The sequence below is a fragment of the Lutra lutra genome, chromosome X (assembly GCF_902655055.1).
Source record: "Lutra lutra chromosome X, mLutLut1.2, whole genome shotgun sequence".
In the NCBI taxonomy this organism is placed as follows: domain Eukaryota; kingdom Metazoa; phylum Chordata; class Mammalia; order Carnivora; family Mustelidae; genus Lutra; species Lutra lutra.
The window spans coordinates 48,223,183-48,250,188 of NC_062296.1; the positions used below are offsets into that span (position 1 = coordinate 48,223,183).

At 39.8% G+C, this 27,006-nt stretch overlaps 1 protein-coding gene across 1 annotated transcript in view; it reads left to right on the forward strand.

The window, feature by feature from the left end:
• Nucleotides 1-4,198: 4,198 nt before the first annotated feature.
• PHKA1 (phosphorylase kinase regulatory subunit alpha 1) overlaps nt 4,199-27,006 on the forward strand; it is a 139,718-nt gene continuing 116,910 nt past the window's right edge. The window contains 5 exon segments of the mRNA XM_047716007.1: nt 4,199-4,701; nt 5,511-5,612; nt 5,614-5,670; nt 12,813-12,860; nt 14,707-14,875. Coding sequence (XP_047571963.1) covers nt 4,624-4,701; nt 5,511-5,612; nt 5,614-5,670; nt 12,813-12,860; nt 14,707-14,875 — 454 coding nt within the window. The 5' untranslated portion in view covers nt 4,199-4,623.

Here is a 27,006-nt window from a genome sequence, read left to right on the forward strand (position 1 = left end):
GCTCGATCCCAGGATCCTGGGATCATGACCAGAGCTGAAGGCAGAGGCTTTAACCCACTGAGCCACCCCAGGGCCCCGGGTGCCGATAATTTAAATGGCATTTTTGGTTATATCAAAATTTTTTAAATGCGTATTTCCAAAACATCTGTATGCATTCCACAAGATGATACATGAGTATATTCTCTGAAGTACTGTTTTTAAGAGTTCAAACCTGGAAATAAACTATGTAAATGCTCATCAATAGAGAAATGCCTATTTCTATAGCAAAAATGAGAGATTGTTTTTAAAAAGTTTGCAATCCCAGGCACCTGGGTGGATCAGTTGGTTAAGCCACTGCCTTCAGCTCAGGTCATGATCCTGGAGTCCCGAGATCAAGTCCCACATCAGGCTCCCTGCTTGGCAGGGAGTCTGCTTCTCCCTCTGACCCTCCTTCTTCTCATGCTCTTTCTCATTCTCTCTCTCAAACAAATTAAATCTTTAAAAAAAAGTTTTCAGTCCCTTAGAAAGTTCCAAGGTCTAAATATATATGAACTTTTTGTATTATAGCAAGTTGTTCTGTTATGTACACACATTAGTACAGATGGCTATTTTGAGACAGTGTAAGCAAAACTGGTTATAACAAATGATTTGTATTCCCAAGATTTGTTTTTCTCTCAGTATGTTATAGTTTTGAGCTACAGTTTTGGAAGGATATATGACAGGTATACTTACCAACTGTGCCTGAAATAATTACATTTTGAAAAAAATCTACCACTACAAATCTCTAGCTTCCCATCATTTCCTCATGTTGAAATTATTCCTGCATGAGGTAGTTTACTTCGCATTTCTCAGTTGTATTTGTTTAAAATTTATACCCTGCCTACTTCCCGAATGATTTTTAAGATAGCTTTTTTTTTTTTTTTTAAGATTCTGTTTATTTATTTGACAGAGAGAGGATCATGAGAGCAGGAACACAAGCAGGGGAAGTAGGAGAGGGAAAGCAGGCTTCCTACTGAGCAGGGAGCTTGATATGGGGCTCGATCCCAGGACCCTGGGACCATGACCTGAGCCAAAGGCAGACACTAAACGACTGAGCCACCCAGAGACCCCTAAGATTAAGCTTTCTAAAATTAGTGTATAATGAGACCAATTAAAAATAACCTCAACTCATATGAGTATACGTGAAGGAGGGGTTCTGAGTGGGAAAGTACCTAATTCTTGGTTACTTATATTAAATTTAGCTCTGAACTTCCTGGTAGGAGCACTGAATAAAGAGGGACTATTCCAAGTTAATTAGAGCTGACAATCTTTCTTTTTCTCATCCTAAATTCTGAAAGTATTTCTTGCATGGTTTTTACCTATCCAGGAAAAATGTCCTCTACAGAACTTTTGCAAAAGCTGCAGAGGTTTTCCTCATATCCTAATGCATCCTTGATAATGTCTTTTAGTGAAAGTGTTGGCTGATTTGGGGGTTTGGGGTTATTTTGTTCCTTTTTGGTGAGACTGGGCTAATGTGATCCAGTTATATTGCCTTCTGCTGTGGTAAAAAATAAAATATTTAACAAAGTATTTATTAAAAGATGGCCCCCTTAGCACCTGCAAAATAAAAAAAAAAAAAAAGAGTAACGCCTACATAAACCCATGGTGTATGATAACATGACTAGATATCCATGATACAACTTTGCGTGACTAGGGCAATCTGCACAAAAGGAGGTCGAGTATAATTATGTTTATATTAAAAGAATACACAGAAAACAAGAATATTTTATATGCATGTCTACGTATATATCTTAATCCATAGGAAAAAAAAATCTGGAAAGATACAAACCAATCTTACAACAGTTGTTACTTTTGGAAGGGAGATAGAGGAGCTGTGACTGTGGGTGATTGACATAGGGAACTTCAACCTTACCTGTAATATTTTAACTTTTTTCATGAAGAATGTGTTTATATAGTACTTCTATTTTTTTATGATGTTATGTTAGTCACCATACAGTTCATCATTAATTTTTGATGTAGCGTTCCAAGATTCATTGTTTACGTGTAACATCCAGTGCTCCATGCAATATAATTTTTTTAAAAAAAATTGAAAGAGAGTGAATGGAATTGATGGAAAAGATATAGTCTCAGCAGGGAGCCTGTTTCTCCCTCTCCCTCTGCCTGCTGCTCTCCAGGGTGGTGCACGTGCACTCTCTCTCTTGCTATCTTTCTGTCAAATAAATAAATAAATCTTAAAAAAAATAATAGTGTTTACTTCATATGGTTTTGTATAAAACAAAATAGTACTTGGGAAGGAATAAGGCATATGCATTATTTAAAGGAGGAACCCGTGCTAATGAGGCCAACATAAACCATCATAGTTCTATTTCTCATTATCAACCAGCAGTCTGGTTCTCATGCGTCAATCTCATAAGATAATTGGCATGAGTTAGCCTCCTGACTCTGACGAGTTCTGGGGCACTGAGGAGATCAAGTTTCTAAGGCTGAAGGACTAAATACCCAGCCTGGACTGAGGTTGAAAGCACCAAGGTAACGCCATCCAGCAAGCCTCTTGTTAGCCAGCCAGTTACCTTTCTTGGTGTCACCTACTTTGGTATTCCTAATCTATTCATACTTCTAAATAACTTGGGGTGGGAGAGGTCTGTGCAGAAGGAATAGAAAGACTAGAAAATTTACACTAAATATTAACAGGTGGCTGTGTGTGTGAAGGAAGGTTATTTGCTTTACTTTTCTATACTTTTCAAGTTTTCTTTAGTGAGCGTTTATTATTTTAATATTTTAGAGCATTTTTAAATGATGTTAAGGGGAAGAAAAGGGCAGTAGCTTGAAGGGAACGAGGACAGAGATAAGGCTTCCGAGGCTACAAGCTGGGGGGAAGATGTCAGGGAGTTAGAGCCAGAGCAGGGAAGGTCAAGCACTCTTTAATCAAAATGAAGTCGTTTTCTCTGGAAAGACTTTTTCTCCCCAGCGCACTTGGGCCTTGAAATGGCTTATTTGCCAGTCCTGGCATATGCTTAGCAAGTGACTGCAATGGAAACTATCTGCTTGGGCATTCTAAGCGAATCACTGTACCTAATTGTATTGCTTACTGGCTGTTGAAACTGAAAGTTCCAGATCTGAGTTCTTGAACATTTCCTCATTCTTCATCACCAACACCACCACATATTTGCTAGTCACCTCCTTGGTGCCAAGCCTGATGCTAATTTGAGCAGGGGTGTGCGGGGTGTTGAAAGGGAGGGAGCTTGTGAGAAGAGATTAAATTTAGAGAAAGAAAAAGGTAAATGAAAATGCAAAATCACTGCAGGCTGGGCGAGGTGGCTAGAGAGGGCTTAGAATTAGAGATTCTCAGAGTTGGATTTGAAAGGTCAGTCTAATTCTTACACTGAGATTCAGAGAGCAGTTGGTACTTAAAACGAGCTTTGAAAAGCGTGCAGACTTGCACCAGCAGAGATTAAGCGTGGGGATTGAGGACAGCAAACACAGGGAGCAGTGGCCCTGGAGCCAGGACACGCAGCGGGGTGCAGACCGAGAGTACCCTGTGGCAAATGATCGTTGTTACCTACAGGCTTCTTTTACCCTCTCTTTAGCCCCTTTATATTCAGCTGAGTCTTTGTTGCCTCAGCCTTGTGACCTACTTGCGCACTGGGAAGCCTTCCAAAGCAGTTACACAACCTCCTCCGGCTCCTCTCCAGCCAAGGCTGTCCCGAGGCACTGCTTCGTCCCGGCTCAGTCCCCCACCCGGGGAACTAGTTTGCTCGAAGCACACCACGGGCCCCTCCTTCCCAGGCCTGGCTAGTCACCAGTTTCTAAGGAATAAAGTGCCTTAGGGAGTTTTTCTTGTCTGGTTTGGGTCAGAGTGAGGAGTTTAGTCTGAACTTTAACTCAAAAGTATAAAATACAGTAAAATCCTGGATATTCCAATTCTCGAAACCCCGGCCGCGAGCGCGCTTCTTGCCGTATTAGGTTTGAAGTGGGTCCTAGGTTCCTAAAAGCTAAGCCGGCCGAAGAAACAGCCGCCTCAACATCCTGCGTGCACAGCAAGCGTGGAAAACTGAAACAGTCATTGGAGGTGTTTCGAAAATAAACCTCTGAAAACATATTGCCTACGGTGACACATTCTCCGCCGCGGAGCGGGCGGGCGCCGAGGACCTGCGCGGGCGGGGCGGGCCGAGGCGAACCCTGAGGACGCAGCGCGCAGCTGCCAGGACCCGCGGAGCCCGCCCCGCCTCCGGCTCGCGTCTCCCGCAGGGTGGAGGGGACGCTGCAGCCGGTGACCCGCTGCCGGCCTCCGGGCGGGAACCTCGGGGCCACGCCGTGTCCGGGAGTTCGGCGGGGGATGCAGGATCCTCTCCTGGAGGCCGGACGGGAGTAAGGGTGGCAGAGAGAGACGCCGGGGCGGGGGAGCTGCGGCTGGGCCGAAATCGTGGGAGTCTCGGACAATCGAGGGCGTGCGGTGGAGCCCTAGAGGCAGCCGTCGCGTGAACTGCGGGCGCCGGGTGTGGGCGGTGGGCGGGCTCAGCCGGGGCCTGGCCCTCTGGCTTCCCACCGCTAGGGCGGAGCTGCTTTGGAGCCTCCTGACTTGGCGGGCTGAGGGCCCCTGTGGCACGCAGGCTGTTTGTCTGAGGGCGTTGGAAACGCGGCGCGATGAGGAGCCGGAGTAACTCTGGAGTCCGACTGGATGGCTACGCTCGCCTGGTGCATCAGACCATCCTGTGCCATCAGGTAGGTGAAGGGGTGTCGTTTGTAATCATCGAGGATGTGCAGTGTGCTAGCCCTAGACGGAGACCGCTGGGGGAACGCCCCCGTGTGTGTGTGTGTGTGTGTGTGTGTGTGTGCGCGTGTAGCAAGTTCTCCCGCCGCCGCCTACCACCCCCCCCACCCCCCAAGCTGGGGAAGCCTTAGAGGAGCCTGAAGCTAGGTGTTGGGCCGAGAACCGAACTATGGACAAGCCCAGTTAGTGGGGAGCCTGAGCCTTGGCTTCTGAGCCCTCCCCTTCGCCCCCTCCCCTTCGCCTCCTTCCCTTGTCCTCCAAGCCACAGCATGATTCCAGGGGGGCACTGCTGAAAGAGGTGTTGAAGCTTGTTTATTGACAACTCCCTCCCCTGACCCAGGTTTGGGCGTCATCTTCTTGCCCTCCAGCCAAAGAAGAGAAGTAGGGGAACATTTAGCCATTTTAAGACTAGATTAATGTGAAGATTTGAGGTACCTTGTATATACTGTTAATTATATATATTTTTTTTCTTGTCCTTGATGCTGGTTTTTCGTTGATAGTTTATTCTTTCTAACTGGAAAGTTAAAACACTGCCTTTCTTGTTAACAATACTCACATTTCAGACTCATCAAGCTTCAGCTAGCTTTTCCGCTTATTCAAGATAGCAGTTGCTTGCACTTGATTGGAAGAGGTTATAAAACTCGGGAGTAGTGAAGTAGAAAAAAGACCAAAGTCCCTAAGTAACCCCTTTGATAGGTTTGGTCTCCTCATGTTAACACATTCTGGTTACCTGCCTGTCCTGTTTTTCTTGGTCTTGCAGAATCCAGTGACTGGCTTGCTTCCAGCCAGCTATGATCAGAAAGATGCCTGGGTCCGAGATAATGTGTACAGTATCTTGGCTGTGTGGGGTTTGGGCCTGGCCCTATCGGAAGAATGCAGACCGGGACGAGGATAAGGCAAAGGCCTATGAACTGGAGCAGGTACTTAGAATAAATATACAGGGAGATCTGGAGCTGTGCGTGGTAGTGGGAAGGGGGTTGAGGAGCAGGGATTAAAGGAAATGTAGCTCCAAGGAGCTAAAAGAACTGTATTTTGCCTTTCTCCCACCCTCTTCACTTTCTTGAATTACATTTCAAAAAGCTTTCCTGTATTGTACTAACTTTTTTTGGTGTAGTGGAAACATGAAACTTGCTGATTCAGGAGGGAGAAGGCACAGTCTGTTCTGTTACAGTGGAAAAACCTAATCCTGGGATCTTTGCTGAAATTTATAATTCTCTTTCTAAGTAACAGTGTTTTGCAGCCTTGAGCATATTTATTCTCATTGAGAAGAATATTTGGGGGCAGGTGTCTATCAATTTACTTCATTTCTTTTAAATGGTAGGTGGTATTTGTATGAGGGTAACAGACACAAATTTGCAGACCTTCAAACTAGACACGAGTAAAGAATTTATTTGTTAAATTTTTATACTCATGACCTCTATTTCAGAGGCCTGGTCCCCCTCCCTCAGCAAAATAAGGTCAGAGTCAAGCAGATGCCTTTAAGCCAACTTTTAAGGCCCTTTGCCTTTATAGAAAATAACATTCTTTATAGCACTGTTCGACGGAGGGTGCTTCATTCTCTTTAATGACCCAGAAAATGATATTCTAAGCTACATAGGGTCTCTTAATGTTGTGATACTCTGCTGTCTCTATAAGGTACATGTGAATTCTTTTCCTCTAGTGGAGAAGATTCTACACCAGCCATTTGCTCAAGTGGTATCCCTCAGACTTGGGCAATCTGAGCTGTAGTCTTCATCTATAAATCAGAATGTTGAGATTAGTTATTTTTTAAGAGCTCTACATATTGCGGGTTGCAGTTCTTGGCAATAGGGAAGTTTCACCATATTGTCCTCTGCAACAGTAGGTATTCGTTATTCCTTCAAGCTGTTATTGAGAGGGACTTGGCCCTTCAGAAAAAAAACTGCTGGAGTTTTTGCTCTAGCTCAGAAGTACAGATCAATATTTTTATGACTTATAAAAATAATACATAGCCATTGTAATAATTGGAAAATATAGAAGAGTGTTCCAAAAATCCTGTAATCCTACTCTTCCACCCCTGAAATCCTGCATCCTACTGTAATTTTTTGGCTATTCTGATCTCAGTATTTTGTTTGTTTGCTAGAGATTAATATCAGTACCCAGGATTCCATACCTAGTGCCATTTGACCAATTTTTTTTTCAATACCATTGGAAAAAATCTATTATCTCCTTGTTGACTAGTCATTCTACGAAGTTAACATTTTTTCTTCTATGGTCCAGGAAGAAAGAATTAACAGAGGAAGGGGGAAAATTAAGGAAACATTGAATTGTTTAATTTTAATGTCTCATTAAATAGTTTTTAACATGGCCCCAAAATATTTTTCATACTATCTCAGTAATAACTTTGAAATATCTCAAAAACATTACAGCAATAGGAAAGTATCTTCAAAAAAAGAAAATTTCTCTGGAAATCATAAAATTTCTATGAACTTTCGTCATGAATTAAAACAGATTTTATATTAGGTCTCATTAACTTTTTCCCTCAAATCTGACTCAGTTAATTCAGACTAGGGATTAGAAAACCATCTCTGTAAAGGGCCAGATAGGAAATAATTTTGGCATTGTGGGTCACATGTGGGTTCTGCCCAACCACTCAGCTCTTCAGTTATTGCACAAAAGCAGCCAGAGATTTATTTACAAAACACATGGTGAGCTAGATTTGTCCCTAATCTATGTGAGTGGTTCTAAACTCTGGCTGTACAGTGGAATCATTTGTGAAGCTTTTAAGAAATACTCTTACTGGACCCCACCCTAGAACAATTTAGATAAATCTCTGAAAGTGAAGCCTTGGGGCTTTGATATTTTTTAAAAAACTGATTCTAAAGTGCAGCTGGGGTAATAACCACTGATTTGTGGCCAATAAGTGAGTATAGATTAAATCCAGGAAATCCATAAATTAAATTCCCACCTACTCTCAACTCTCCATTACTGTGTGGATTTTCCCAAACCACTGATTGTTAAACATTTTTACCTTTCCTTCCAATTCTCACCTTGGTTTCTCTCTAAGAAACAGTGTCAGAGAACTAAAAAGAATTAGGAGACAAGGGTTTAGGGGACTATTTCTATCTTAGATTGAGAATATAACTATGCACATATATGTTGCCCTTCACCCTATATATAAATGCCCTTTGCTCTTAGTCACATAGATATAGATATAGAAATACACCCATGAAAATAAATAAGCACACAAATAGACATAGCTCTTCGGATACCTCCAGTTCTGCTTCCTCCTCAATTTTGTTCTCTTTATGTAGTCTCTTATCTTTCCTCAGGAATTGAACCATACCCTTTGTAAGAATGACTTCCCAAACTGCATCTTTAACTCTGATCTCACTTCTGTTTCAAACCCTGATTTTCATTGTCTTCTGCTCAGTTGTACCTGGCTTCTCAAGCTCAGAATATCTGAAATCCTGTGTTCCACACTAAAAACAATTAAGAGACTACTGAAAACAGCAACTCGGCATACAGCCTTTATTCTCTTATTGGTGTCCTCGTTCTACCCACATCCACCTGGGCAATGTTATTTAGAGAATTTCCTATAGTGTATTTGTGGAACATTATGTCAAGTAGGTTTGGGAATACATTAAACAGTGGGTTTCTTTACTCCATTATTTCTCAGAATCTTTGATATGTTAATGCGCATTTCGAATCTAAGATGAGAGTGGGTTTTACAGCCTTTCCAGAATTTCTTGGACTGACTAGTGTTCTATAAACACTGCCCTTAGGGTGATTTGACTTTTCCCTTTTGCCTTTTGATACATGCAGACCAAAGTCTGTTGATTTCTTATAATTTTTCCTGAATTCATCTCCTCCTTTCTATTCCCTTCTGCCTCAACCACAGTCTAGACTTTCATCACTTAACACTGTTGTGAAGATTTAAATTATATCATTTGCATTCTCAGCAATTTTTTGTGGCTTTCATTTTCCTACCAGTAAAATCCAGATGTTTTAGATTGATAGGTAAGACTCTCTAGGGCTTGGTCTTACCCTGCTTTTTCAGTATCGTTACATTCTGGTGCCCTGCATTGTCACCCCCAGTTCCAACCAGGTTGGTGTCTTCATTACTCCTTTAACAATCCCTTAATGAGAATACCTGACATTTGTGTAAATACTTTTTGTTGTACTGCATACTTCCCCATAATTACTAGTATTTTATTCTCACAGTACCCTGTAATTTAGGTATTATCTACTCCAATTTACAAGTGAATGGACTGAAGCTTGGAGATGAGGCTGGGATTTGGTGGTGCCATGAACACAGCCTGGACTTAATGACTACAGATTAAGTCTTTGTGAATTTTTCCAACATGGAAATCATGGACATTCTCACCTCTGAACCTTTTTACAGGTTGTTTCTTCCACCCACAATGCCTGTTCTCTTCCAATCTGAACTAATGCTCCCCCTTCAAAGCCCAGCACCTGTTCTACTTTTTCTCTGGTTTCTGTCCTAAGACTACCACTCAGTTGTACAGTGACCACTTCTTTCCCAGGACTGCTGTCTTGGAACTTCTAGATCACTTGCAGTCTGTACCACTCAACATGTTCACTTTTTCATTTAGCAGACTTTATGTAATTTGTCATATGCCAGACCCCGTACTAGATATAAAAACCAAAATGGGACAAAATCTTTATATTTACCTCTTAACTTCTTATTTTTTTAAATTTTTAATTTACAGGAAAGTTTAAAGAATAGTAAAATGAGCATATTTGCATACACTCTTAATCCAGATTTACTAAATTGTTAACATTTTGTCATATTTGCATCCTCCCTCTCTCAAAATGCATGCACACACACATACACACACACGATTTTTTTGATAAGCAATTTGCGAGTTACTTGCAAACATGGAATATACATTTTTAAAAATAGAGCCTGCTTGGGTCCTGGGTGGCTCAGTAAGTTAAGCATCTGACTCTTGACTTCAGCTCAGGTTAGGATCTCAGGGTCATGAGATGGAGCCCCACATTAGGCTCTGTGCTGAGCACGGAGCCTGCTTAAGGTTCTCTCTCTCACTTTCCCTCTCCTGCTCCTTCTCTCTCTAAATAATAATAATAATAATATAATAAAGTCCGCTCAGTCCATTGACTTAAAGTTTTTTTAAAATTTTATTTATTTATTTGACAGAGAGAGACACAGCGAGAGAGGGAACACAAGTTGGGGGAGTGGGAGAGGGAAAAGCAGGCTTCCTACTGAACAGGGAGCCCAATGTGGGACTCGATCCCAGGACCCTGGGATCATGACCTGAGCCAAAGGCAGACACTTAATGACTGAGCCACCCGGGCACCCCTGACTCAAAGTTTTATTTCTGAACCTGGACTCTGTCCCTTTTTCTTAAGAAGTTTATAATCTAATGAGGGAGACAGATATATAAGCAAATAATTAAACAATACATTACACTGTATCTACAGGAGAGAAATACAGTAGAAAGTTCTATGGGACACAGGCAGGAATGTTTTTACTTTGAACAAAGCAAGGAAGGATACACAGAGGAAATGGATTTTAAAGGATAACTAGGAGTTGTTAGATAGACTGTGTTTATATTTTAGTTTTTTCTTTAACTCTTGTGTTCTGTCTCCCCCTTATCTTTATGTTCCACAAAGTCTGGTAGAGTGTTTTATATATTTTAGATGACCAACAAACATCTGATCGTACATATACCTGGAGAGAGAGAAAGATGAATATTTACATAGATATGTTTGAGTATAGTTATATATCCTTATATGTCAATTTATAAATATGTAGATCCATATTCTCAAAAAGAGTAGGTGAGAAGGTGTCACTTGATGTAGTTATAAGCTCTACTATATGAATGAACATGTATAATTAATGCTAACTAGAGCACTGAAACAGAAAATGGCCAGTTTGGGGGAACACAAAGTACAGATAGTTTCCCTCATTCCCATATCCCCATGCTTTCTTTTTTTCTTCCCCATGCTTTCTATTAATTTTATCCTGAATTGCAAGTTAGAACTTGAGAACAGAAATGGCTGACAGTGGCCATTCCAGGAGGACAAAAGTAAAACCAGGAATTCTCCACTGGGTCCACGATTCCCAGGTTTACTATTTAAGTTAAAGAAAACCTAGGGATGACTGGGTGGCTCAGGCAGTAAGTGTCCAATTCTTGATTTCACCCCAGGTCATGATCTCAGCATTGGGTCATGAGATGGAGCCCCTGTTGGGCTTTGTGCTGGGCATGGAACCTGCTTAAGATTCTCTCTGCTCCCTTTGCCCCTCCCCCTCCGTGCTCTTGTGCTCATTCTCTCTCTCTCTCTCTCTCTCTCTCAAAAAAAAAAAAGAAAGAAAGAAAAAAGAAAATGTAGGTAGCAATAGCAGGGCTTGATGGTAAAGACAGCTGAAAGAATGTGATAGAAACCTGTGAGTATGTGGTGACATATAGAAGATAATTCAGAATTGAATCAAGTTCCCCACAGAGGAGGCTGTGTTAAATGCTTTCTCTAACAGGGTGTATTAAAAGGATGGTCTCTTTTTTTAGGGTCAAAGTAGTGATAGAGATTTTCTTTTTTTTTAACTTTGTGACAGAGAGAGAGAGAGAGAGAATGCACAAGCAGGGGGAGGGGCAGAGGGAGAAAGAGAAGACGACTACCCACTGAGCGGGGAGCCCAATGAGGGGCTCAATCCTAGGACCCTGGGATCATGACTGATCTGAAGGTGGACGCTTAGCTAATTGAGCCACCCAGGCGACCCCCCCTCTTTTTGTGATAAGGATTTCTTATAGGGGTGGCAGTCAGTTTCATTATTTATAATAAATGCTTCATGCTCTAAAGGGTGACGTGATCATATACTGCCTGCCTGCTCTCTCTTATGTGTAAGCACACGCACTCGCTCGCTCTTCCCCCCCCCCCATATATATATACAATCCCTTGATCTGTAAGGGTGAGGGCACCATTTGTAGACAGAAATAACTTAAGAAAGGGAATTCTCTGAAGGAAAACACCTTTTTATTTATTCTCAATAAAGACTACATAAAGACTTGAGCATAATTTAATAGATACTTATCCTTATTATGCCTATTGCTTATAGTCCCACTTCAGTGTTTTTGAAGGAATGACAGAATGACCTGGCTCCCAAGCAGATTAGTTTTCAGAGATGTCCTGAGGCCACCTCTGAACTAGCATTCCCTGGAGTAACCTGCTTATATTTCTTCTGGACTGTGAAACAGAAAGCTTAAAGAAATGGAGAAGTTGTTTGATACTGTGTTTTTCTAAATATATTGCCTACCCATGCCATGTTGATGGGCCCTTCTAGTGTCATGTACTATAACTAGTATAGCATATTATTTCTCTACTATATTGTAATTTATTATTTCTATTTATATATATAAATATATATATTATATTAATAATATTTATTATTATTATGTTATATTATGCCAACTAGTACAGTATATAGTTGGTGATCAGAATTTTGGAACGTGAATGGAAAACTGAGTGCATTAGAAATTGCCAAGCCCTAGTAAGAGAAAGAGTGATGACTTGAGACTGAAGAATGACTGTAGCTTTTTTTTTTTTTCATGGAAAAGAGGTTGAGTTGCACTAACTATTCCCCTTTGCACTTATTCTGAATTGAAGTTCATTTATTCTTTAAGGAAAATATGCAGATAAATATTTCTGTGAACTCCTGAAGATAAGTCTTGGCTACTTTAGAAGAAAAAAAAAAGTGATGATTTTGGCTTCTTTAGGCCATAGGATCTATGATAAAATATCCTCATAGCTTTAGGGCTTTTGAGCTGTCTTTTCTCCCAGCAAAATGTCCTCTAACAGGATGGTTGGCTTGGTTTTGTATAAACCTCTTGGAGCTTGGATTTTTTTTTTTTTTTACCTGAAAGAGGCACCAACTGCCACTTTTGATTCCACTTTTAGCTGCAATTTAGCTCTTCTGTGTGCCTATAAAGTAAATGCCCTGTAAATAGGAACCCAGGATAGGGTTACTTGTTCTGAAAAGGTCATGTACCAACTGCAGTTGCTGACTAAGTGTTACTGCAGCTAGGGGTGTTTATAACAGTCTTGTTCCCATTTATTTCTGCAGAGCGTAGTGAAGCTGATGAGGGGCCTGCTGCACTGCATGATCAGACAGGTATGGCATTGTTAACAGCTCCTTCTCTAATAAAAGCACATTGTAATAGTGTCTCTACCCTTTAGGAAATGTTCACAGCTTATATTCTTTCGATTTCACAAATAGTAGACAGTGATTTTAGAAAATTATAGAATCGAGGAGGGGAATGTCGCCCATGATCTCACCACCCCGTTACCATTGGAACGTTTCCTTCTGGTCTTTTTCTCCCCCCGTACAAATGCCTTTTTTGATATACTTCATCATTACTGTACATGCAATTAATTAAGTACATTGAGTAAAGATGATACAGGCATATAAGCCCTCATATGAAACCCTTGGGACCAGATACATTTTAGAATACAGATTTTTTCAGATTTTTCAGTACAGTGCACATACTAGAATATTGTGCTCTCAGCAGGTCCAGAATAGCACGCATCATCAAAAACATTAATCTCTCCATAGGGAAACATGCATTTTCACACTCAGTGAAATAAGTAAAGACTACAAATGACCCCATGTCAATTTGGATCAAATGTTGCCACCAAACGAATTTTGGCACAGAACTTAGAGAGGAAGAACCTTTATGGCAATATTTTAGATTTTAGAATTAGAGATTAGTGCCAAAGGCTTTTATCTGCTTGGATTAATTTGCATTTTCCTGACCTTGAATGAAGTTGAACATCCTTTCCTGTGTAGATTGAAAACTTGCATTTCCTCTGTTAATTGCCTGTTGGGTCCTTTGTCTATTTTTCTTTTGGGCTGTCTCTTTCATGACTGTTTGAGGAGTTGCTATACATTATGGATATTAATGTTTTGTCACATACACTGCAAATTTTTTCAGTAGCCTATGGTTTATCTTTTGGGTTTGCTAATGATTTTTTTTTTTTCATTCAAAAGGATTTTACTGAAAAAGAAAAAATGTTTTACTTTTATCCTAGGAGATCTTTATACATGTTGCACACATTGAATCTAAACTGACTTTCTTTAGACCAAGATCACATTTTATTAGAAGTCGAGGCCCAGATTAGTAAAATGACTATCCACAGGCACACCACCAATCTAAGTAGAAAGAAATCAACTCCAGACTTCTGAACTTCTTTGTCAGTGCTCTTGCCTGAATTAGCTCATTGCTATCACTCATTGCTATAATTTCTTTTTTCCCCTTCTCTGCTCCTTTTTTTTTTTTTTTTATTTTAGATATTTGAATTTCTATTTTCTACCTTACCAAACAGGTTTAAAGCCACCAACTTCATGAACCTTATTAAAGGTACGGTAGTTTCTACGACATATCAAATGCACATATAATCAAATCTCAGTTTCAGGAACGAAGTCTTTCAGTTGTCCGTTGCATGATGTTTCCTTTCTGACCTCTGGTTTCAGCCCTCATTCCTACATTTTCTCTGACATTCCATGTATCTCTCCCAGCAATTTCCAGTACTCCTTCAAAATAAGTCCCCTTATCCTAATTTCCCTCCAAATTCCTTCCTCTGTTTCAGGAACAAATGTATTTTTTACAACTCAGCTGGCTCTTCTTACTAGGCTGTTCGCACTCAACCCCTCTGCATCTCAGTTGATACCTGCAGTGTGGCAAAACAAACCATCCGAAATGTGCAAGGGAGGTAGTGAGTAGGAAATAGTTGGCCTTAACTGGCCTGATTTGTAATTAAATTGCTTAAATTTTAAAAAAAAAACAACAACAGCAAACTTCCTGGTGCCTTAGTGTAGGGAAAATAAGTAACAATGTACTTTAAATATTCACCATCGCCTGTAAGTCAACCGCAATAAGATATGTTTGAGTGCTGCAGAAGGAAGGCATGTGGGATGATGTTTCTGCATTGCCTGCCTTTACTGTTCTTGTTTTCTTCAGGTGGATAAAGTCGAATCCTTCAAGTATAGTCAGAGTACCAAGGATAGCCTCCATGCCAAGTACAATACTAAAACCTGTGCCACTGTAGTGGGTGATGACCAGTGGGGACACCTGCAGTTGGACGCTACCTCCGTGTACCTGCTCTTCTTAGCACAAATGACTGCCTCAGGTCAGTAGCAGGACAGAGTGGCTGGGAGCCACTGCAGTGAGGAGCACTGGCTCCTGCACCTGTGGCTTCTCCGGGAAATGACATAGCCATTGACCTTTCTCAAAGACACCCAATGGAAATACAATACTTTGCACAGTTTTTACAGAGAAACCAACTGAGATCTAGTTAATATTCTTTTCCCTTGAAAAATAAGTCTGGGGTACTAAGTAATTGTTTTTAAATGGAGAACCAGGAAATCCGGGGTCTATTTTATTTAGATGGGTATTCTTTGTCTTTCATTAATCCTCAGATACCATGAGATGGTGAGATCAGAAAGAAGGGCTAGGGTTTATTGCTTCTTCTCATGCTATACACTGAACAGCCTTTAGTAAGTACTAACATAAACTGAATCACCTACTTTCTACTATTCTTTATATCTGTATTATAAAAAGGCATCTGTCTAAACACATCTAAATTACATTAAAGGGAATTAACTTAGGAATCAGAATTCAAATATTTATTTTTATATATTATTGAATAATACACCCTTTTCAGATGGTTTTGTTATTAGGTTTAGGTCTTTGCCTGAAAAAGGAAAATGTAAGAACCATCATAATTCCCTTTTCTTTTTCCTAACTTGGGGAGGATGATGAATCTGATCACACTCTGTTTGTAAATTAAACAGGACCTTTTCCAGATCTTCCTGAGTAAGTAAATGTACTCAGAATACCACATTTTTGACATTCGAATTTCTTTTTCTTCTTATCTGGCTATAGAATTCCTGAGTACTAAGGGCATTCGGGGCAAGAATTGCCCTAGAAAATTCTTGTTCTCATTTTCTTTCATAAATAAATATTTGGTGATAAAGCCCTCCTTTTTTTTCTAAACCCTCTGGAATGCACAGACCAGAAGCTGAAATACCTTTTATTAAAATGATAACATGGCTACCCTTATACTCCCATATTTTGGAGGGGAGGTTCCTCCATGAATAAATATATATTTCAGATTTTATACATTTATATAGAATGGCAGTTATAACTTCATTTCCAGCATTCTTTTAGTACCCACTCTGGAGTGTTTTTCTACAAAGCAAATTGTCTAAATATTTCTTATAGTTTTCATTTTGAGTCCAGAAGGGAGTAGAAATATACTAAAGAGGCTTATATAAGACATACTCATTCAAGAAGTATTTGTTGATTTCTGATATTTGATTTTCACCTCAATAAGCTGACTTTGATAGGTGCTTGGAAAAAGATGGATATAATTTGATTCGGCTGGGCGACTGGGTGACTTGGTTGGTTAAGCATCCGCTTTCAGCTCAGGTCATGATCCCAGGGTCCTGGGATCGAGTCCCACTTCAGGCTCCCTGTTCAGCGGGGAGTCTGCTTCTCCCTCTCCTTCTGCCCCTCCCCCCTGCTCGTGCTCTCTCATGTTCTCTCTCTCTGTTTCTCTCTCAAATAAATAAATAAATCTTTTTAAAAATAAAGGTGATCAGACCTTTGAAGAATAAATAGGAATAAGTAGAATTTCACAAGTCAGAGAAGGAAAGGGAATAGCATGACAACAGCACAAAAGTTGGAAAGATACTGGCCACCCAGGTAATACTAGTTATCTTCTATGGCTAGAGAGTAAGATAGATCTAGAAAAATGCCAAAAGGTGAAGCTAGACAGTTGGAGCTAGCTGTTTAAAGGCCTATAAATCATGCTAGGTAGTTTGGAGTTTAGTCTATAGTCATTAGAGAACTACTCAGGGTAAATAATCAAGAAACTTTCAGATGATTGGCTCGGTAGCAGGAGGATAGATTGAATGGATGAGAAAATTAACCTGGAGGACTAGTCAGGAGGTTAGTGGAATACTTTAGGCAAGAAATGATGGAGAACACATGTAAGGCAGTACCCTTGAGGTTGAAAAGGATAGTTGTGAGAGGTAATCAGTAGATAATGTATGAAAGATCTTCATGGAAAATTTTCATCTTTCATGTAAGTAATTCTCTGCACATGTTTGAACTCTTAAAACCTTGGTTAAAAGAGAGGCTTAGTTAGAAGCTGACTCCCCTTCCCCCCAGCAAAATAACCATAAATTGTGAAAATAAATTTATAAAAACCCAACCATTTAGTCACTGGACATTGTCCTAAGGGCATACGGCAAGCTGAGAAACATTTATTTAAGCAAATCTGAATCTTGATAAGAGCAGCAAGAGTGTGGCATTTGGACCACAACCTACTTCCTCCCTTTCCCCGCTCACCATGACAGAAGCAGTACTCAGCATGAATGCAGCCAAGAATATAAGGCTTCCTCTTCCCCTACCTCCCAGTTTAGGGCTATGATATCTCCCCGAGAGAGGTTGCCAGCATTTCTCATTCTCCCCACCTCTGTGTTATGGAAGCTCTGGTCCAGCCAAGAATAACTAAGGGATGTGGAACTCTACTCCCACTCCTCAGTCCCACCCATGGAGCTTAACCCCAGACAGAGCAGTCCAAGAATAATAGGCATGGCCAACCTTGCTTGTAGCATGGAGGGACAGACAGGCCACAGACAGAAAAGCTCCATAGTCCTTCCCAAGAAAACTGACTTTATTTGGAACTGACTGTGGGAAAGTTCAAGTCTAAGGGCATTGAAAAACAGTGGAGATTTTTTGTTCTAAGAAATTAAGAAGAGTTTTATAGCTCAATAAGAGCAACAAACTAACCCATAGACTAGCTAGAAGTTTTAGCAGAGAGCCAGGGACAGAGACAGCTAAAAAGAGTTATCCTAGGGTTAGAACAAGTGTCAAAGGCTGGTCTCAAAATCCTGAAATGAGGTTTGAATTTAATGGGATGAGACTGTGGGACAGTTTTTACTTCAGAACAATATACAGAATAATAGAGCAATCAGCTGGCAATTGGTGGAGTTTAACAACTGAGTATGATACCAACAGAGGCAGACACCACGGAAGACCAAAACAAAACTGCAGTCTTCCTCGGGTGACAGTGTGTATGCCCAAGGCTACATCCTCCAGGGAACAGCATCAGAGGCTCCATACTGTGGGAAAAATAGATTTCATTGAAATTGTCCAGCCAAGTCACTAAACAAATAGCAAGTAAACATAAACAAGCCCCATACAGGAGGGTATTGATATATCTAAGGAGTTTCTGCAACATATTTTCTGCATTATCTAGTTTTCAACAAAAATGTATGACACATGCAAAAAAACAGGAAAGTCTTGAGTCAACACCCACAAAAAGCAGGTAACAGAAACTGCCTTTGAGAGGAACCATTATGTTGAATTTAGGAGACAGACTTCAAAACAGTTACTATAAAAATGTCCAAAAATCTAAAGGGTACCATGCTTAACAAAGTAAAGGAAAATATGATGAAAGCATTTCTTCAAATAGAGAATATCAATAGAGATAAAAATGATCCAAATAAAATTTTTGTAGTAGAAAAGTATAGTAACCTATTTTTTTCCCAAATTTTTATTCCAATTGTAGTTAGTTAACCTATAGTATAATGTTGGTTTCAGAGATAGAATTTAATAATTCATCACTTACATCTGACACCCAAGTGCTCATCATAACAAGTGCCCTACTTAATACATATCTCCCATTTAATGCATCTCCCAACTACCTCCCTCCATCAGCCCTCAGTTTGTTCTCTATTAAGAGTCTCTTATGGGGGCGCCTGGGTGGCTCAGTGGGTTAAGCCGCTGCCTTCGGCTCAGGTCATGATCCCAGGGTCCTGGGATCGAGCCCCGCATCGGGCTCTCTGCTCAGCAGGGAGCCTGCTTCCTCCTCTCTCTCTGCCTGCCTCTCTGCCTGCTTGTGATCTCTCTCTGTCAAATAAATAAAATCTTAAAAAAAAAAAGAGTCTCTTATGATTTGCTTCCCTCTCTTTTTTCCCTTCCCATATGTTCTTCCATTTTGTTTCTTAAATTCCACATACAAGTGAAATCATATGGTATTTGTCTTTCTCTGACTGACTTATTTCACTTAGCATAGTACACTCTAGCTCCATCCACCTCACTGCAAATGACAAGATTTCATTCTTTTTGATGGCTGAGTAATATTCTGTTGGGTATATGTACCACATCGTCTTTATCCATTCATCAGTCAGTGGACATTTGGGTTCTTTCCATAGTTTGGCTATTGTTGATAATGCTGCTATAAACATCAGGGTATATATACCCCTTTGAATCTGTATTTTTATATCCTTTAGGTAAGTACCTACTAGTGCAATTGCTGGCTAATAGGGTAGTTCTGTTTTTAACTTTTGGAGGAACCTCCATACTGTTTTCCAGTGGCTGCACCAGTCTGCATTCTCACCAACAGTGTAAGAGTGTTCTTTCTCCAAATCCTCACCAACATCTGTTGTTTCCTGACTTACTGATTTTAGCTATTCTGACCAGTGTGAGGTGGTAACTCATTGTGGCTTTGATTTGTATTTCCATGATGATGAGTGATGTTGACCATCTTTTCATGTGTCTGTTGCCCTTCTGTATGTCTTTTTTGGAACGATGTATATTCGTGCCTTCGGCCTACTTCTTAACTGAATTAATTTGTTTTTTGGGTGTTGAGTTTGATAAATTCCTTATAGATTATGGATACTAACTGTCCTAACGGAAAGATTCACGGCAGCCATACTCTTAGTTTCAAAGGGGGAAAAACACTATTGATATTATAAAAAATCTAATAGAAACAGAAAAAAGAAAAGGGAAATCTGAACAGAGATGAGGGCAATAGTAAGCAGTAAAGGAGTATAAGAGTTATATCAAATTGAGTACTTACAACATCCAATCTCATTAGTTGGGGAATCCCCTTGGGTATAGCTAGGCTGGAGACCTTATTGAGAGGCCTGGACAGAGTCCTTACCTCAGCTGAGACTTCCAACTGACCATCCCCATAAGGGCTGTATTTATAGGTCAAGTGACATGGCAAGTGATGGGGGTCTGAAGTTAATCATTTGCTTCTGTGCAGTTTGGAGCAAGCTGCATTCCTATGTTATCATTTCTTTACATAGTCAAGGATCCTGGGCTAGGTGGGCTTACCTCCCATCCCAGATTCCACTGGGGGGCAGCAGCCCAGCCTGGAGCTGGAAAGGATGTAAGGCAAAATTTCTAGTTCTTGGGATCCAGACCAGAAGGGCCAATTAGCTGACCTGGAGTCCAGCTAATGTCAACTAATCAGGCTCCCAAGGTCACTTATGCAGCACAAGTATCACAAATAACATTCTTTAACCAACCTGTGTAGGTGCAGGTCGGGGTAGTCAGTTAAGCAAAAGAAATCATAGAAACTTCTATCCATATAATACACTGACCCTTTATCAGATAAGTAAATTGCAAAATCTTCTGCCATTATATATATTACCTTTTAGGGTTTTTTTTTAAGATTGTATTTATTTATTTGAGAGACTGAGTGAATGAGAGAGAGAACACAAGCAGGGACAGAGGGAGAGGGAGAAGCACACTCACCTGCTAAGCAGGAAGCCCAATGTGGGACTCAGTCCCAGGACCCTGGGACTATGACCTGAGCTGAAGGCAGACACTTAACTGACTGAGCCACCCAGGTGCCCCTGTTGCCTTTTAGTTTTGTTAATTGTTTCCTTCTCTCTACAGAAGCTTTTCATTTTGATAAGTCCCAATAGTTCATTTTTGCTTTTGTTTCCCTTGCCTCCAGCAATGTGTCTTGTAAGAAATTGCTCTGGCCAAGGTCAAAGAGGTGGCCACCTGTATTCTCTAGGATTTTGATGGTTTCCTGTCTCACATTTAGGTCTTCCATCCATTTTGAATTTATTTTTGTGTATGCTGTAAGAAAGTGGTCCAGTTTCATTCTTTTGCATGTTATTGTCCAGTTTTCCCAACAGCATTTGTTGAAGAGACTGTTTTTTTTCCCCTCACTGGATGTTCATTCCTGTTCTGTTGCAGATTAGTTGACCATATAGTTGTGGTTCCATTTCTGTGTTTTCTATTCTGTTCCATTGATCTGTGTGTCTGTATTTGTGCCAGTATCATACTGTCTTCATGAGTACAGTTTTGTAATGTAGCTTGAAATCTGGAATCATGATGCCTCCAGCTTTGCTTTGCTTTTTCAGGACTGCTTTGGCTATTCAGGGTCTTTTGTGGTTCCATACAAATATTAGGATTATTTGTTCAAGCTCTGTGAAAAATGCTGGTGATACTTTTGAAAATTTCACTTGAGAGGCTAAACATATTTAAGCTGGCAGGAGAAAGAATCAGCATACTTGAAGATAGGTCAACAGAGATTATGCAATCTGAAGAATAGAAGAAAAATATAATAAAAATGAATAGAACCCAAGAGAAATGTAGAACAAGATTTAGAGCATCAACTCATGTGTAATGAGAGTATCCAAAGGAAAGTAAGGAGCAGAAAATATATTCAAAGAAATCATGGCTGAATACACTTCAAATTTGATGAAAAACATTGATCTATACATCAAAGAAGCTTAATGATCTCCAAGTAGGATAAATAGAGATCCACACCCAGAAAGAATAATAGTAAAAATATTAAAAGCAGAACATCTTCAGAGCAATATGAGAAAAATGACTTGTCATGTACAAGGGAACCCAAATAAAAGTTAGCTGACTTCTCTTCAAAAAGAAAAAATGGAGGCCCAAAGGAAGTAGAATGTTGCATTATTCAAAAAAGAACCTGTCAACCAAGAACTTTTATCCAACAACACTTCAGAAATGAAGTGAAGACATTCTCGGATAAATAAAACCTGAAAATTTGTTGCTGGTAGACCTATATCATAAGAATTATGAAAGAAGTTCTTCAGGTTGGAATCAGGTGACCCCAGATAGTAATTGAAATCTGTACAAAAAAACCAAAGTACTTGTGAAAGACAAATACCATATAATTTCACTCATATGTAGAACTTAAAAAAACAAATGAATGAAGAAACAAGAGACAAAATGAACAAACAGACTCTTAAATACAGAGAACAAACTGGTGGTTGCCAGAGGGGAGGTTGGTTGGGGGTGGGAATAAGTGAAATAGATAAAGGGGATTAAGAGTGCACTTAACTTGGGGCACCTGGCCGGCTCAGTAAATAGAGAATAGGACTCTTGATCTCAGGGTCATGAGTTGAAATCCCATGTTGGGCATAGAGCTTGTTTAAAAAATATATGTAAAAATTTTTTTAAAAAGAGTACACTTAATGAGACCTGAGAAACATGTAGACTTGTTGAATCATGATATTGTATACATGAAACTAATATAATACTGTATGTTAATTATACTTGAATGTTTTAAAAAATGAAAAAAGAGAAAAAGAAAAAAAAGTGGTAAAAATAATTATAAAATACAATATAATTACATATCTCTTCTTTCTTAACTGATCTAAAAATCAGTTGTATAAAATAGTATAATTGTATCATTGCGGCTATAGTATCTAAAAGTATAATATATTTGATAATGAGAGAATTAAGGAAGTGTGGGGGAACAAAGCAATATTGAATTAAGGAAATAATACCAAATGATAAATCCACAGGAACAAAAGAAGACCACCAGAAATGGTAAATTACATTATTAATATTATAAAATATAAATATCTAATTTTCTCTCAACTTTTAAAAAGATATAAAATTATATAGAGAGATTTGAGATGATGGCGGCTGAGTAAGAGGACCCTAAGCTTGTCTCATCCCACAAACACAACTAGATAACTATCAAATCATTCTGAATACCCCAGAAATCAATCTGAAGACTGACAGAACAAACTCCACAACTAAGGGACAGAAGAAGCCACATCAAAGAAGGTAGAAAATGTATAGACATGCTTTAGGGGAGAAACAGATCATGGGGTGCTGCCAAAGGAAGAGAGCTGTGGTTGGAGAGAGGGAGAGAGGGAGGAGCACATTAGAATGCACAAGGAGAATGTTTCCTCAAAGCCATTGGCTGGGAAAATGAGAAGGGCTTACTTTTGTGAGTTGTTGCAACCAGCAGGGCTTAAGGACCAGCAGGCTTGGCTGGGATGGAGCCATGAGGGCACTGCCCTTCTCCTGAACAGAAGGCAGGCAAATAACCCCAGGGAGGCAGATGGTATGGAAACAGCAATCTGAAGGACACTTGGGGCACACAGAAGAGAGACAATTTTCACTTCCTGGAGCATGTTCCTGAGAGGCAGAGTTCAGAGAGATACCTCTGGGGGGACAAAGGAATTGTATGGCACAATTTTCTTCCCCTGCCCCTCACCATAAATATAGAAACACCTGTGGGAAGCAATGCATCGCCCACACTGGCTGCCAAATATGCTTACAGCAGGCCCTCCCTCCCCTGTGTTCTTGCGGGACTACCCTTCTCAGTCAGCCTTGCCTCAGTCCCAGCATGGCAGGTCCCTTGCCCAGAAGACCAGCAGAAAAATCTCACACCATGTCACCCAACCAGAGTTCAGCAGGGCTTCAGTTCTTCTGGAAATGGTGTCAGGTCTCATTTTACAACCAGATGAGAGAGCATTAGTTAAAACTAGTTAAAACGTGCCACATTATGGTCAAGAACCAAACACTGCCCACTTCAGGCAAGGAGAGCCTCTGCAGATGCCTGGCTGAAGGATAGAGCAACCAAAACATAACAGCAGATGCATGCACTACATATCAGAGACATATCCTGAAGCACCGGGCCGTGTACACTGTATGACCTCTTCATAAAGCCATTATTCTCAGGATCAGGAAACATACAAGCTTGTCTAACAGACAGAAAAAGCCAGAGATTTAGACAAAATACCAAGATGGAGGATTTCATCCCAAATGAAAGAACAAGATGAGGTCATGGCCAGAGATCTAAGTGAAATAGAAGTAACACGTCATGGAGAACTTAAAGCAAAAATCATAAGGATACTAGCTGAGCCTGAGAAAAGAATGGAAGGCCCTTACCACAAAGATAAAAGAAGTAAAAAAGAATCAGAAAGAAAAAATGCAGTAACTGAGAATGGAAATAGGTTTGATGCAATGAACACAAGGCTGGAAAAGAAGAGAAATGAGTAAATGATGTAGAGAACAAAATAATGAAAAATAATGAAGCTGAACAAAAGAAAGGAAGAAAAATGATGGAACATGAGAATAAATTTAAGGAATTCAGTGACTCCATCAAATGCAATAACATTCATATTGTAGGAGTGCCTAAAGAAGAGAGAGAAGGGGACAGAAAGTTTATTTCAGAAAATAATATCTGAAAACTTCTCTAATCTGGGGAAGGAAACAGACATCTAGATCCAGGGGCACAGAGAACTCCTATCAAAATCAACAAAAGCAGGTCCACACCAAGACGTATAGTAATTAAATTTGCAAAATATAGTGATAAAGAAAAGAATCTTTAAAGCAGCAAGGGATGCAGGGAGCATGGGGCCCTGTGCTTGGACTCCATTGTGGCAGAGGTTGGGCCTGCCCTTCTGGAAGCAAGGGAGACCTTATCATCTCACAGCCTCTGAGTCTCTTCCTGAAGTGCCCTCTTCCTGCCACCTGCAATGGAGGAGGAGGAGGAAGACAGGACTCCCCACAAGAACCCATCACCAACTCCCCTTAAGACCACGTCCCCCCAGCTCCCTCCTAAGCCTGTCCAACATGCTTTCTCTCACTCTCGGACCTCACAGGCTACAGGCAGAATGGACCTCTGGGTTTCCAGATTAAAAGTGAATCAACAACAACAATAACAAAGGAAGACAAAAGAAGTCCTTAACTTAGAAGGGAAGACCCATAAGGCTAGCTGGAGATTTCTCAACAGAAACTCAGCAAGCCAGAAGGGAGTGGCATGATGTATTCCAATGCAAAATGGGAAAAATCTGCAGTCAAGAATCCTCTATCCAGCAAGGCTATCATTCGGAATAGAAGGAGAGAGAAAGAGTTTCCCAGAGGAATGAAAACTAAAGGAGTTCATGACCACTAAATCAGCCCTGCAAGAAATATGAAAGGGAAACTCTTTGAGTGGAAAGTAAAGACCAAAAGTCACAAACACAAGAAAGGAACAGAGAAAATCTCCAGGAACAATGACAAAACAAGTAATAAAGTGGCACTAAAGACATGCCTATCAATTATTACTCTGTATGTAAATGGACTAAACACTCAAATCAAAAGACAAAGAGTGTCAGAATGGATTTTAAAAAAAGAATCATCTATGCTGCCTACAAGAGACTCATTTTAGACCTAAAGACACCTGCATATTAGAAAGTGAGGGGATAGAGAACATTTTTCATGCAAATGGACATCAAAAGAAAGCCAGAGTAGCAATGCTTATACTGGAGAGGGTAGACTTTAAACACTGTAACAAGAGATGAAGAAGGGCACTATATCATAATAAAGGGGAAAAATCCAACATGAAGATCTTAAAATTGTAAATATTTACGTACCCAACATGGGAGGACCCAAATATATAGAATAATTCATAGCAAACATAAAGGAACTCATTGATAATAATAGTAGGGGACTTTAACTGCCCACTTACGTCAATGGACAGGTCATTTAAGCAGAAAATCAACAAGGAAACAATGGATTTGAATGACACACTGGACAGGATGGACTTAACAGATATATTCAGAACATTCCATCCCAAAGCAGCAAAATATACATCCCTTTCACGTGCACATGGGATGTTCTCCAGAACGGATCACATACAGAACAGATCTAGGTAACAGATGAGGCCTTAGCCAGTACTAATGAGATCATACCATGCATCTTTTCTGACCACAAGGCTATGAAACTTGAAGTAAACCACAAGAAAAAATTTGGAAAGACCACAAATACAGAGGTTAAACAGCATGCTACTGAACAATGAATAGGTCAACCAGGAAAAGAAAGAAGTTTTTTAAAATACATGGAAATAAATGAAAAGGAAAACACAATGGTGTAAAACCTTTGGGGTGCAGCAGAAATGGTCCTAAGAGAGAAGTATATAACAATATAGGCCTACCTTAAGAAGCAATAAAAATCTAAAACAGCCTTACAAAAAGGAGCTAAAAAAAAGAACAACAAAACCTAAAACCAGCAGAAGGAATGAAATAATAAAGACTAGCGCAAAAATAAATTATATAGAAAATTTTAAAACAACAGATCAATGAAACCAGGAGCCAGTTCTTTGAATATATTAATAAAATTGACAAACCTCTAATCAGACTTATTAAAAAGGAAAGAGAAAGGACCCAAATAAATAAAATCAAATGAGAGAAGAGAAATAACCAACAACACAGAAATACAAAAAATTATAAGAGAATATTATGAAAGACTATATGCCGATAAATTGGAGAACCTGGAAGAAATGGATAAATTCCTAGAAACACGTAAACTACCAAAACTGAAACAAGAAAATATAGAAAACTTGAACAGACCAATAACCAGCAAAGAAGTTGAATCAATAATCAGAAAACTCCCTACGCACAAAAGTCCAGGGTCAGATGCTAACACCAGCGAATTCTACCAAACTTCTGAAGAAGAGTTAATACCTATTCTTCTCAAACTATTCCAAGGAAGGAAGGAAAACTTCCAAATTCATTCTGTGAAGCCAGCATTACCCTGATACCAAAACCATATAAAGACAGCACAAAAAAGAAAAGTACCAGCCAATATCCCTGATGAATGCTGATGCAGAATTATCCACAAGATACTAGCAAACCGAATCCAACTGTACATTAAAAGATTCATTCACCACAATCAAGTGAGGTTTATTCCTTGGTAGCAAGGGTGGTTCAAAATTCTCAAATTAATCAACATGATACACCACATTAATAAAAGACAGGATAAGAACCATATGATCCTTTCAATAGATGCGGGAAAAAATTTGACAAAGTATGACATCTGTTCTTATTGATAAATCCTCCACAAGTAGGGTTAGAGGGAATATACCTCAACATCATAAAGGTCTTAATGTGAAAAAAAAAAAAAACCACACAGCTAAAATCATCCTCAATGTGGAAAAACTGAGAGTTTTTCCTCTGTGGTCAGGAACAGGGATATCTACTCTCACCACTGATATTTAACATAGTATTAGAAATCCTAGCCATAGCAATCAGACAACAAAAAGAAAGAAGAGGCATCCAAATTGGTAAGGAAGAAATAAATTTTTCACTACTTGCAGGTGACATGATACTGTATATAGAAAACCCTAGCAGCACCTGGATGGCTCAGTTGGTTAAGTGTCCAACTTGTGGTTTCAGCTCAGGTCATGATCTC